Here is a 13057-nt window from a genome sequence, read left to right as displayed (position 1 = left end):
GTGCTTTCTGTACAAGTACACATGCCTTTTCACCTTAGTGCTACACCTCACCAGTTCAACCTGTCCTAGTTACAGATGCTGTGAGCGAATCGTGATTTTGTTCAGAATATCAGTGCAACCATAACCCAAAGTGCACTTCTTTGAAAATGCATGTGCTGGAATTGTGGTGGCATGTATTCAAAAAATTTTGTTTATGCATCATTTCATTCTGGTCTAACATGAGGACTCAACATATTACACATCACTTTTTGTATTCCACATATACTGCCTGTACAGTTCAGGTCAACTCCCTCATAACGTACTCAGTTGTAATTATCACTGAGCAGCTCAAGTCTGTTCTAGCGGAGAGATCTGATTGACTGTTGATTCGGAGCTTCTAGGTTGTTGTCGTCTCGACGACAACAGAAATAACTGGGTCTGAGCCTCAGGCAAGCATACGTCTGGATCCGGGACAGCTGGCTAAATTTGACAGAGCCTGCCACTCAGCGTCCCTGTCCCCTATCACAGCCACTTGACAGCACCAGCGACACTGCCAGGAAACAGCACACACACACAAAGTGAGGCATGGTTGCCACAGTGCTTCTTAGGAAAAGATAGGCTTTCCACATGCAGAGGGAAAGGAGATTAGCAGATATTAACAATCTTGTTGTGAAAATGGACTTATATGGATTATATGGATGAATATTGTCTCATCTACTTTTGTATTTGAAAGTTTTTTGTTTTAAAATGTTAATTAATTTGAAGATGATGCACATAAACAAATATTTATTATATAAGTAAATATGGGGATGTGTAGTTTTGATACACATGCACATATTAATACTCAAAGTGATACTGTGCATGCTTGTTGTTTCTTGTAGTCTGGGACAGTGTCAGTGTATTAGCACTGACTGCACATATGAATAGTGTAGTTGTGGAAGGGGAATGAAAAACCCACCTCATCTCAGGCTGTGTTTATGCCCATGAAAGATAATAGGAAGTGACAACTCCTTACGGTGGAAATACCTTCTCACTTTACCCTCTCCTCTGCCTTCTACTCCATTCACTGTGCATAAGTATGTCTGCAGATGAGTCAGCGAGGAGAAACACAGAGAGAGAGTGTGAATGTACATATAGGGGAAGTTGTACTTGCAGCCTTTACATAACTATCTGTCTACATTTCCCTCAGATGCAAGTGTAATGGTCATGCCAGCGAGTGCGTTGAGGGGGAACGTGGCCTGGTCTGTTCCTGCCAACATCACACAGTGGGAGCTGACTGCCAGAGATGTCACCCATTTTACCAGGACAGACCCTGGGCCAGGGCCACTGGGGACTCTGCCAACGAGTGTCTGAGTGAGTAACCTGCTTCAGGGGCCACTGTCACAAACCCATCGGGCGCAGCCTTCTGCAAAATCCACAGAGCAGTGTTGAATTCAAGTGACAAGCTCAGGCCGTCAAAGGTCCCAAAAAATCCATCAGTGTACCACCTTTCATCAAGTCTCCAGTATGTTGTAAAATTTAGATTTTTTCACATACAGTGTTTTAGATTTGCTGCATGAGTGAGTAGGTACTATATTACATCACTTTGGAAAAAATCAGTATGGCAGTCAACTGTTTATAGAAACTGAACTTTATTGTTTCTCATTATACTGGCATTTAATTATGTTGAACTCAGCTTCACACAGCATTAACTATTTGTCTCCCACCGCATGTTAGTTATCACTTTTTAGTCACAAACAAGCAGTAATGAAATTATTTTGTGGCTGCATTGCAGCACGTAATTATTTAAATAAGCCTGCACTGTAAAGGTTTGAATGTGCTCACAAGTGCTGGTAAAACCAGCTCGCTGTAAGATCTGTTTATATTTAGATCTGCTCTTATGCACATGTTTGTAGACTTCCCCCTTACGCTACTTCTGTGTGTATTAACATGAATTAACATGAGCATTATCAGGTTTGGCTCGCCACATCATGAACTTTACTGAATGCTGTCGAGGATGAATTGTAATTGGCTGAGGGATAAAAACCATAAAGGAGAGTGGCTCGCAAATTGTTTTTTTTTTTTTTTTTTTTTTTTTCTTGCTGAATTCTATTAAGCAGCAAGCTTGTTTTAATTACTCTTACTCTTGGTTCCAAGCAGATGGCGTCTTAAATAGAGTACGGCACCCAACTTAATCAATGTAGTATATTAATAAATAAACATACGCCATATAAAAGAGACACTGAATGTGGAAGCGTAAAAATGAATGCACAGTGTAATTGCACATCTCTGTCTGGTACAAAACTCATTTTGCCTCTGTTTGCCACACCAACCTTTTACATTTCCATGTCGGGCGCCAGAACAGCCATCGTAATATTCTCTCTGTGTTTGGGAAGAACATTTTGACAAAGACATAATTTTATTTGCTGATGATTACAATCAGCAAATCAGCATCAGGGAAATTAAATACATTAAATACAGCGACTGGTGAAATATAAACTAAATCTTGTATGTGTATAAATATGTAGACCTTATAAACAGTTCAGTGGAGTTATTTTTGGGTTTTAAAATAGTTTTACTACACAGTCTATGTCCACATAAACAGTAATGTGTCATCAGTTATGGTTGGTCATTCAACACAAAGGTTAGAAAGGTGATCACTTCTACCCTAACCTGGGGGTTAGAATCTCACAGAGAATTCACATTATTTATATGTTTTAATAGAGTTTTAAAAATCTGTTTACATAAAGGGCTTAGAGGATAACTACTTTATTAGTACCACCTTAACTACACAGAAAATTATTATAGGATCTATGTACTTCTTTCATATCTTGTTTCCACTTTTAAAATCGAGTATTCTGCTGCTGCTGTTGTTGTTGTACCAGAAGAACTGCACACCGAGTGCACACACTGTTATTTTGTTGCTGCCTCGATGTGAAACAATGTCAAGATGGTCCCACCTCTCTACTTGCTAGTTATGGGAGAGATGTCTTCATACTAACGAATACAGGCTGAGCTGTCAGAGGTCTAAGGTTTGAAATATTTGTGGGCTTGAAGGGCCTGAGACACTTAGTTATACCAGAAATCAAAGTTGGGGAAGCAGCAGCAGCACCAGTGTGAGACTACTTTGGCTGCATGTAATTTTAGACCACGCTGAAATAAGGTAAAATGGATAAGATGGATTTTCAGAGGTGCTTAGTTTGCTGTTTACATAGCCTGTAGCATATCTACCTGTCACTTCATATTGTACTGTAGCACCTGATTGCGTTTTGTTATGAATCCGGCTTGACCTGGAAAAATCCTGGAACCATAAAAAATAAACACAGCCAGGCAGGTCATATACCTTGTGTATTTAATTATTCTCTCTGCAACCTACTGCCTGAGGAAATTTTGTAATTAGAATAAAGAGCGTAGCTTACTGCTGTAGTTTTACCTGCTATGATAACCTGTCTTGTTTTGTGTATGCTAGTACCCTCTATAGATTTGTGATGATCACACAGTTAGACCATTGCTAATGCCTTTTCATCTGAAAGTATCTTACAACACTGTGCTACAAGTCGGTGGAAGGTTCTAAATTCTTAAAAATAAACAAAAAATGCATTGAAATACTATACACAGGCCTTTGCTTGACTTGCTGCAATTCAGCTATTTTAAGTCTTTCATTCCAGCTATGTGGTTAAACTTAATTTTCCAATCATGCCTCCATTCACTATGGAGATTTTCAGTTGTATCAAATAATATGCATTTGTTAAGTCATATATTTAACTTGATAAGATTCTTTAAGTACTGGCCACATGTTAGCAAAAAGGTAATACTGTTTTGTTGTTGTTGTTGTTGTTGTTGTTGCTGTTGTTTTTTTTAGATGAGTAGTTTCCCAGTGATTTCAAATATCAAATGGTGTGAGATTAGGGCTTGTGTAGCAAGTATCTAGTTATTTAATAAAAACTATTAACACTATTATAACAGTATTAGTAACACAGTTTTGAAGGAAAAAATGTAGAAACACAATATTACTAGTGCCATTTAGAGACCTGAGACTTGCATATTGACATGCAATTAGCTGAGGAAAAGTGAGATTTCAGTCATGACTTGACTTTAAAATGAGAAAGCTCCCACACAGCATCATTTACTGCTGTTTATTTAAGATGTTGTTCAACCTTACTGTCTATATTTGGACAAGGCTTAAAGGAGTTAAAAAACATATTTGAAAGGAGATGGGGTGGTGCTGTAGGGTTTGTAGACTTACTTTCATCCTTTTGTCTTTACTATAATGTTCAAAAGACCTATTTTTTTGGTGTGTATGAGCAAATGTTTTTAGTGAAGCATTCCACACATTTGCTCTCTCCCTTTCTTCCTTTTTCTCCATCGCTTGACACTACTTAGCCTGATGAAAAACCTTAGGGTTCAGCTTTGGCTGCTGTACTTGCTATAAATGGAATATGGTATGACTGATTATCCTGTCATTGATTTTCACTGACCTGATATTAACATAATCCTAAGGAAAAAAGGTTGTCATCGTCATTGTGGTTCGTTGCCTCATGCTTTCTCTTATCTATACTTTTCTTTTTTTACTGACATCTTTATTATACGTTACCTACAAGTAGGAGACATATATCAGTTATTCCCCTCCACCTTTAGTGTCACTTCAGCTTCAGGCACCCCACATCACAATCCTGTGCATGACTGTCATGTTTTAAATGAAAACTACCAGGTGCTGACTGAGTTTTATATTTAGCATACAGTGAAAATGGTATCAGTGTTCTCATCTAACTCCCTGCAAGAAAGCGAATAAGCATATTTCTCAAAATGCTTTCCCCTTAAGAAAGAGGCATGTAAAAGCTAATTTGCATTTTTTGTACATCTTAAAACGTGTGAAAATATAAAAGAAGACCACTGACAAATAATCAGAATTGCAATCCATGTATTAAAGAATGTAATATATGAGTTCTAATTATTATGATATTCTAAACCTTTTACTCTAGCACAGTGCAGCAGCAACAACACAATAACAACAGAACCTGACAGATATTATAGTTATGTATATGTTGCTCTCATGCAAATAAGAGGTAGCGTCCAATTCACAAACACTTTGCAACATCGACTCCAATTATTGTGGCACAAAAGAGACAATTTGAAAGGTGCGGGTAAGACAAAATGCATGCAGTGCAATTATGTTGGCTATTCATGATGACTGCTATCACCGCTGATAGAAGCTGACAATTTCCAACAAATCTGGCAAAAATGTCAAGTGTCTCTTTCAAGCAAATAATCCTTTAGCAGGGGGAATAAACTATAACAGACTCATGACCTTTGAAGGGTTACAAAACCATGAAACCAAACAGTAAGGAATTAATTAAGATAAAACCTGAACTTTACAATGTGGATACCCAGTTATTAAACTGCTTAATTTCTACATTGGCGTCTTTTGCCTCTTTAACTCTTCAACTGTAAATCCTTCTGGCACTGCATGCAGTAAATCTTAACTGTGAGCATTTGAAACTTCCTACTCAAATTTCTAGTTTTCGCTTTCACATAATTAACTTGCAGCATCACATTACATATCATCAGCCAAAATCCAATTGTAGTACGCTGTTAAAATGGGTTTTTATCTCAGTCAGTGCGGTATGTGTTTGGATATTTATAACTGTAGGCAGCTGATATGAATCAAGCATCAAATTTCTCAAAGCTTCTGCAATTCATGACAACATACACCGATCAGCCACAACATTAAAACCACTGGCAGATGAATTGAATAACATTAATCATCTTGTTACAATGCAGTGTTCTGCTGGGAAACCTTGGGTCCTGCCATTCATCTGGATTCATCGTGGGGAAACATTGATTTGTTGTCGATGATGTCTGTTCCAGTCTTTTGCTTGTACCATACAGAGCGAGTTCAGCGATAAAGATTAATTGATTCTTAAAAACAGATGTCGACTGTGTTTACCGTATCGACTAATCGATTATTTGTGCCCATCCCTAGTGATTATTACAGCTATAAGTGTTGCTGTGTGATAGCAGGCGCAGGTGGTAAATGGGGACCTTTTATGTTAGTTTACATGAGTAATCCAGTGTCTGAGTGTTTTTATTTGTAATTTCACCATCAGCCGAGTTTGTTTGTCTAGACTTGATGTTAGACTGCTGTTTTTTTTCTTTGTGGTCTTAAAATAGCTGTGGAAATATATGCAAAGGGTTGTGAAAGAGATTGCTATTTGTGTGTGTGTCTGAGTGTATATGCGTTTGTGATGGGATGTCATTCTCATCAAGACTCCTCTTCTGAGACTGATATCGCAGGTTGCTACAGGTCTTCATGATTTCCATTGTTTGTTTGATGTTGTCATCGGCTTAGCCTGAGGCTACTAGGTAGACACTTTAAATCCTTTCTTGCTACTGTTTTAAGGTTGAAGGCTGCAGTTGTAGCTGGGAGACTGTGATCATTTTCTTGAATATCAATAGTACCGTTCATAATACTGTAGATAAATCAGATACTTGTCATCTAAGCCTCCTGGCAGTACTCCTACTAAGAAATATGATAGACATGGATACTGTTTAATCTCCTCTTGTGCTTGTTTGTGTGTTTGTTTGTTTGTTTCATTTTGTTTCTTAGTGTTTGCCGTGTGGGCTCATATTCTAGCTAGTAGGACAAAACAAAAAACATATAATCTAGTGAACCCATGCACTTCAGCACAAAACAGACAGTAGGTTAAAGGAATTGTTTTAGTAGCTGGTGGATAGAAAACTGCCACAATCTCATGATAACGTATACATGGACATTTTGTAAACTAGTTAAAAGTTGGTTGTGTGTGACACTCATCAGTGAATTGCCAAAACCTTTTTGCAACATGCCACACTTTCGCATACACCTGTCAGCTCTAACTAGTTAACATGGCACATGAAATTCAAGTGAGTAATGTCAGCTAATTCAGACTACACAAAATTAGCTCTGGAAGTAGTGAGTAAAGACCTGTGAGTGTGTCAAACCATCAACAGGAAGCACAGGTTGTTAATGTAAAAAAAAAAAAACAGTAATGTTAGCAATTGGCATTAGTAAAATTCCTGCTGTTTGCCTGCTGCACAAGTTAATAGCACAGGACCTGCCTCATTATGAATATTACATTAATGTCAGCATGTTCAAAAATCTCACTGTTTACTCATAAAATATACCAGTCACTTGATGCCAGGTGTTTCATCTTACTACAAAACCTTATGTCAGGCAAATGTTCACTCATAAGAAACTGGCAGTACAGTTTATCAGCCACAGAGGATGATGAGACTCTGCATGCTTCTTTTTTCCCGTCTCTTTGAGAAAGTATAAGGCTTACAATGTGAGGCATTTTTGCTTTTGAGCAATCAGTCTGCAGCTCTATCAGCTGTCACCAAGTCACACAGTGAAACTCTAAACCCGGGTGGACCTGATCACCAAAGCATTGATTACAGAGCCTGACAGATGTTGTTTGCAATATTCATTATACAGCCACAGTAACAGTAACACCATTAGCGGTCTTACCTTAAAACAGGTTTCGTGCCAGATCATTCACCGCCTCACTGCTCTGACAATACTGCTAATTGCTAATAGCTAATTCAGCAATCTTTGAATATTGAACATTCTCCTCATGTTGTTCTCCTCCTCGTAAGCTTTTTTTCTGTTTTATACCCTCAGCATGCACTCCCTTGATGATGAAGTATATACAATATGTACTATACTGATCATCTGTTACCACATTGCATCCACCTAAGTATGTGCAGAATGATATGGATCTAAAATCTGCTATGTCCCTCCCACAATGCAAACTGACACCTGTCAGCATCCTTTCACTTGATTTCCTTCTGACTCCTTTCCACCTCAGCTGTCGCATGATTGAGTCCAAATGATCTGCATTACATATGGTCTCCATGTAGCTCTCACTTAGCAACCTGGAGGCCACAAGAAATCAGAACAGAATGTGCATGGTGCAGTTTGCTGCTCATTAACCCATTCATCAAAGGTACCAGCAACCCTATGATTTATGACAAACTACTGTACAAACTTTGCCACAGCTGCCCTATTATATTTATTTATGAGGCCATTTAATATATTTTTGAAACTTGAAGTAGCTAATTGTGACTGGGAATGGTCTCTGTAATGTGTAGCTACAACTGCAAGGAAAGTAGATGAATGTGAGAAAGTGTACAGAAGCATAAAAAAATTCTTGTATGTATACAACATGTATATTCTTTAAATATACTGTAAAAACTCATCCTGTAATGGACTTTATTTAGTCTAGTCAGATTAAAACATGAGCATTGTGACTGTAAATGATGGGTGTACCCCACCTCTTGCACAGTGACAGCTGGGATAGGTTCCAGCCCCCCCACGACCCTTAATGGATAAGCGGTATAGATAATGGATGGATGGATGAATGTCCTGCTAAGCATTCATCAAATGCATCATGCATTAAAGACAGTGCTTCCTTATTAGCATACCTCCCATCATACATTGTATTTGGATTATGACATGACACGCCCCAGTACTGTATATATCACTATAGACTCTGTCTATACACATTCGTTTGGCATGAGTGGAGAGACAATAGCAAGAATCATCTTAAACACTCCTCTGGTGTTGTAAACAATATTGATGGACAATTGAGCTGATCTTTTTTGCAAATCCTGCGTTTTTGCCTCTCACCAGAAATCACATCTTAACCTAAAATGCTGAGGTAGGTAGAGGTCTGATTTGTCTATAACACCACACTAAAGGTCATATAGATATATCTGCAGCAGGCCCCTCACAGAGTGGTTTCTTATCACTGCTGATGTTCTACTCTCTTGGCTAGTCCGACATCTCATTTGTCCGACAAATTAGATGTAAAAATGAGAAATCTTTGTGCCTGCAGGGATTGTTTTCCCAGTCTGCAATGTGTTCTGCAACAGCACTAAGAAACTATTCATATAAAGCGTACAAGACAATAGGATGGTGGATTGCATCACCTTGGAAGTGCAGTGGCAGCCCCCATTTGGCCTCACAAAACCATACTTTGCCACTAGAAGACAACTAATGCAGAGTTCACTGAATTTGTTTGCATAATTCAATCTGGAAAACTTAGTGTTGCCTTTTTTTTTTTCTAAATTCTAACAGGTTTCATTGACCGCTAAACTTGCATGAGACTATGCTCTTTGCTGTCACCAACAACTAAATAGATAATAATAACTTTCAGTCAGTACTTTTTATTCATTATTATATTATTTTAAAAATGAAATCCATTCATTGAGTTCCATTTTTGTTATTATTTCGTTGTTATTTCATCTCATTTCCATAGCATGTTCTTAAAAACATGTATGATATTTTGTCATACAAGAAAGTAAGAATGTAGTAATTTGCGTGTTTTTGCATCACAGTAGGTTTTTTCCCCTCCTAGAGCAAACGCTATCTTTGATCAAACACCAAAAAGGTTGATACCACAAAGAAGTTTGAAATCAGCCTTGATATTACAACATATCTATGACTTTATTTATCTTTGATTTTAATGATTTTCCTTGGTATTACTATAGCCTGCAGCTATAAAAGTATATCTTGGGCTCTAAGGGGCTGTGTGCTGTTAAAAGCACTGGAGATAAAAGAGGAACATGGTTTTCACTGTGTGTCCAGGCTAATCTCTGCAAAACAAAGCCCCAAGGAGCAATATGAGGGCAATGTCCACGCCTAAATGGGCATGATATGCAAATGAAAAAGTCCTTGGGAGCCCCTCAGCAGGAGTTTGAAGTGCTGCCGGACCAGCCTCTCAAGAGAGGTTAGTGCCACCGGCTCATAGTCTGTCACTTTTTCTGCAGGAAGTCTTTCTGTAGTGGAGACATTCGCTTAGAATAAGGTTGATCAGAATGCATAGTGAAGGTTGATTTGAATAGTTCAAAATAGGGGGTGACCTTGGTCTTTAGTTTCTTGACATACTGTACTGATCATGGTTACCGAAAAAACTCGCAACTGTGTGTCAGCACAGGGGCCCCGCAGGGTACAGTACTGTCCCCCTTCCTCTTCACCCTGTACACATCAGACACAACACAGACAGTTGCCATCTCCAGAAGTTCTCTGACAATACAGCCATTGTTGAGTGTGTCTCTCAGGGGAACAATCTGGAGTACAGGGAGGTCATCACTAACTTTGTCGTCTGGTGTGGTAAGAACAATCTGCACATCATCCCCAGCAAGACGAAGAAGGTGGTGATAGACTCCACCAGGAAGTCACTTCTCACTGCACCGGTCAACATCCAGGGTTTGGACATTGAGATCGTGGAGGGGTACAAATAACTGGGTGTTTACCTCAACAATAAACTGGACTGGTCTCACAACACCAGCGCCCTGTACAAGAAGGGCCAGAATCGTCTCCACCTGCTGAGAAGACTGAGGTCCTTCGGAGTGCACAGGTCACTGCTAAGGACTTTCTATGACTCTATGCTGGCCTCTGCCATCTTATATGCAGTGGTCTGCTGGAGCTGTGGATGCTCAGAGAGAGACAGGAAGAGACTGAATAAGCTTGTCAGACGTGCCGGCTCTGTCCTGGACTGCTCTTTGGACTCCATTAAGGAGGCGGGTGAGAGGAGGATGTTGGCCAAGCTGACATCCATCATGGACGACCCCTCCCAACCCCTGCATGAGACTTTGGGAGACCTCAGTAGCTCCTTCAGTAACAGACTGCTGCATCTGTGGTGCAAGAAGATGTGCTACCGCAGGTCATTTATTCCAACAACCATTAGACTGTACAACACCAGTCTGACCCAACAATAAACCTGCACTCTGGACTCCACTTTCTGGTCACTTTATTTGCACATACTTTTTCATCTACCTCACTGATTATAACCATTTTCCTATGTTACAAACTACACATTTATGTTTATTACAGAATTTTTTAATGCTGATTGCTGCACTTTAATTTTTTTAGCCTTCTGTGCCTTTTTTATATTATATTTTTACCTTTTCTTTTTTCTTTTTCTTATCTTACGTGTATGACACAGGATAATTAATTTGTGACCACTTGTACCAGACTGCTGTGACAGGATTCTAATGTAATGCCTGCATTATGCTCTGTGGCAGCATTATTTTGAGAGGAGGAACTGCCACCTTGTTGTACAGCATGCTAGTCTTGGGAATGTAGTTGGAGTGGATAGAGGGTGTTCAAGGTTAAAGACTTGAACCCTTCAGAAGACCTGGGTTTGCATGTTGAGTCCTGCCTGTGGTTAGGTTAGGCAACATACGCCCTTTGGTTGTGGGTAGGGAAAGACTGTGGTTTCGGTTAAATGTTGATGAAGTAAACACATTCTGTCTTATGCCTTAAGTCACTTTTGACTTTTTCAATATTTAATCAAGACCACCATTTTTTTTAACCTTAGTCAAGTGTTGTGTGTGCCTATAACCATAAAAACCTTCACAATGTTTTAGTTGCTACAAGCAGATACTATGTTGCTTGCATAGAAATCACCCTCACACCATACCTGGCCTTGTGTAAAGATATGCATCTTTACTTTTTCACTTTTTCATACATACTTACATATGGTTGAGAAAGCTGCAGTTCACTGCCAATGCTCCCTATTGGTGTTGTACTCTAAATTATCCCTATTGTAATCCTGTAGATTTCTACACTAAAGGTCATCCAAAAATGTATGAGGCATAGTGTTTGAGGGGGTGTCTTCATCAGTCACAGGAAAAAGTCCTTTGTGCACTATTGTACTGAGTGTGGAGCCTCCTTACTTGCATAGTGCCTCCATAGTGACAGTAATGCACAGGCTGTCTGGTCCCCAGGACAGGATGGAAAACAGCATGTGGAGGAGGTGTTCGTGGGCGGCCAGACCTATAAATGTGGTCAAAATGGCCAAACACACGCCATGCAAAGCTGTGAGGTAGTCTTTGTGTTAAACCAGTTGAACAGCTTTAAATGATTTGCTCTGTCTGACTTCCCTTACTGTATGTGTGCACTGCTCGTGGCAATCATCATCCCACATACATATACCACCTTTAAACTGTTCCGCTACACTTATTATCCACCCCTTTACATAGATGGAAAATAAGCTGCAGCACTGTAACATGTTTATGATGTGTTTAATGGTTTGATGTATTTTCATTCAAGACAGGAGGTTGGCACAGCCAGCATGGCATCAACATCAAAGGCTGGTAATGTACATCACAAAATGTAAAAAATACACATATAGGCAGATATTAAAAATAAATATTAAACATTTGTTTCATTAGAGTGATCCATTTTTATTGCAGACAACCAAATCAAATAACTAAATGAAATAGTGCGAATAAAAGTCTAATAAAAATCAGTTACTGAAGCAGGAGCAGCAAGTAATTAAAACATTAGCAAATATACATTTGAACTTACTGAGAGGGATCAGAAACCAGATGTTCACTTTGCTCTGAAGCTCATTTCAGGATGATGAACCATAATTACACAAACTCATTTTCTTCACTTCAGATTACACATTAAGTCACTTTTGACATAATCTATTGATATACCTGAAGTTACATGAGTAAACATAATTTTGAGATAATTGCTAACTTTCTGAGGATGGCCTTAGACTATCATATGTTCCCCCCGAATAACAGTATGCATCATGGATTACATCACATTTCATGAGATGAACATGAATTTGTACCACCAAAGGAAATGCCACAGAGGCTCAGGCTGTTGTTGACATTACTGCCACCTGGCTAACAGCTTAGCCTGACCAACAGAGGCAGCACAACTAGCTGGCGTGATAAAGACAGAGTGAATGGGAGCTGAAAAGTAGAGCCGGTTGGTCGCATTCGTGTTCTAGTTGCCCGCCAGTGCCAATCAGAGTCATGCTGTAGCGCCTTTCTATGTGGAGTGTCAGTTTTTGTCAGGTTCTGTTGCCCCGCAGGCAGAGGGACTGCAGATGTGATAACAAGGGACTCAGCATTTGTCAAATGATGCATGTTGTGTTCAAAAGGCTTCTACTACCAGTGCAAAGGCTGGTTCCTGCAGGGTCTTCTCATTTCATCCATCCAACCCTACACTTTCAGGATGGATGCTTAAAGCTCCACCAATCAATATTTTCACATTAACAATGGGTCAGATTCCCATGTGTGATGTAGAAAGGAGTCA

General features: G+C 39.2%; 1 protein-coding gene across 1 annotated transcript in view; it reads left to right on the top strand.

The window, feature by feature from the left end:
- The window catches only part of lamc3 (laminin, gamma 3), a 97354-nt gene that overhangs the window by 23922 nt on the left and 60375 nt on the right, over positions 1 to 13057 (top strand). The window contains 1 exon segment of the mRNA XM_018662493.2: positions 1169 to 1332. Within this exon segment, the coding sequence (XP_018518009.2) occupies positions 1169 to 1332 (164 nt within the window).

The sequence above is a fragment of the Lates calcarifer genome, linkage group LG9 (genome assembly GCF_001640805.2).
Source record: "Lates calcarifer isolate ASB-BC8 linkage group LG9, TLL_Latcal_v3, whole genome shotgun sequence".
In the NCBI taxonomy this organism is placed as follows: domain Eukaryota; kingdom Metazoa; phylum Chordata; class Actinopteri; family Centropomidae; genus Lates; species Lates calcarifer.
This window is presented reverse-complemented; position numbering and strand designations above follow the sequence as displayed.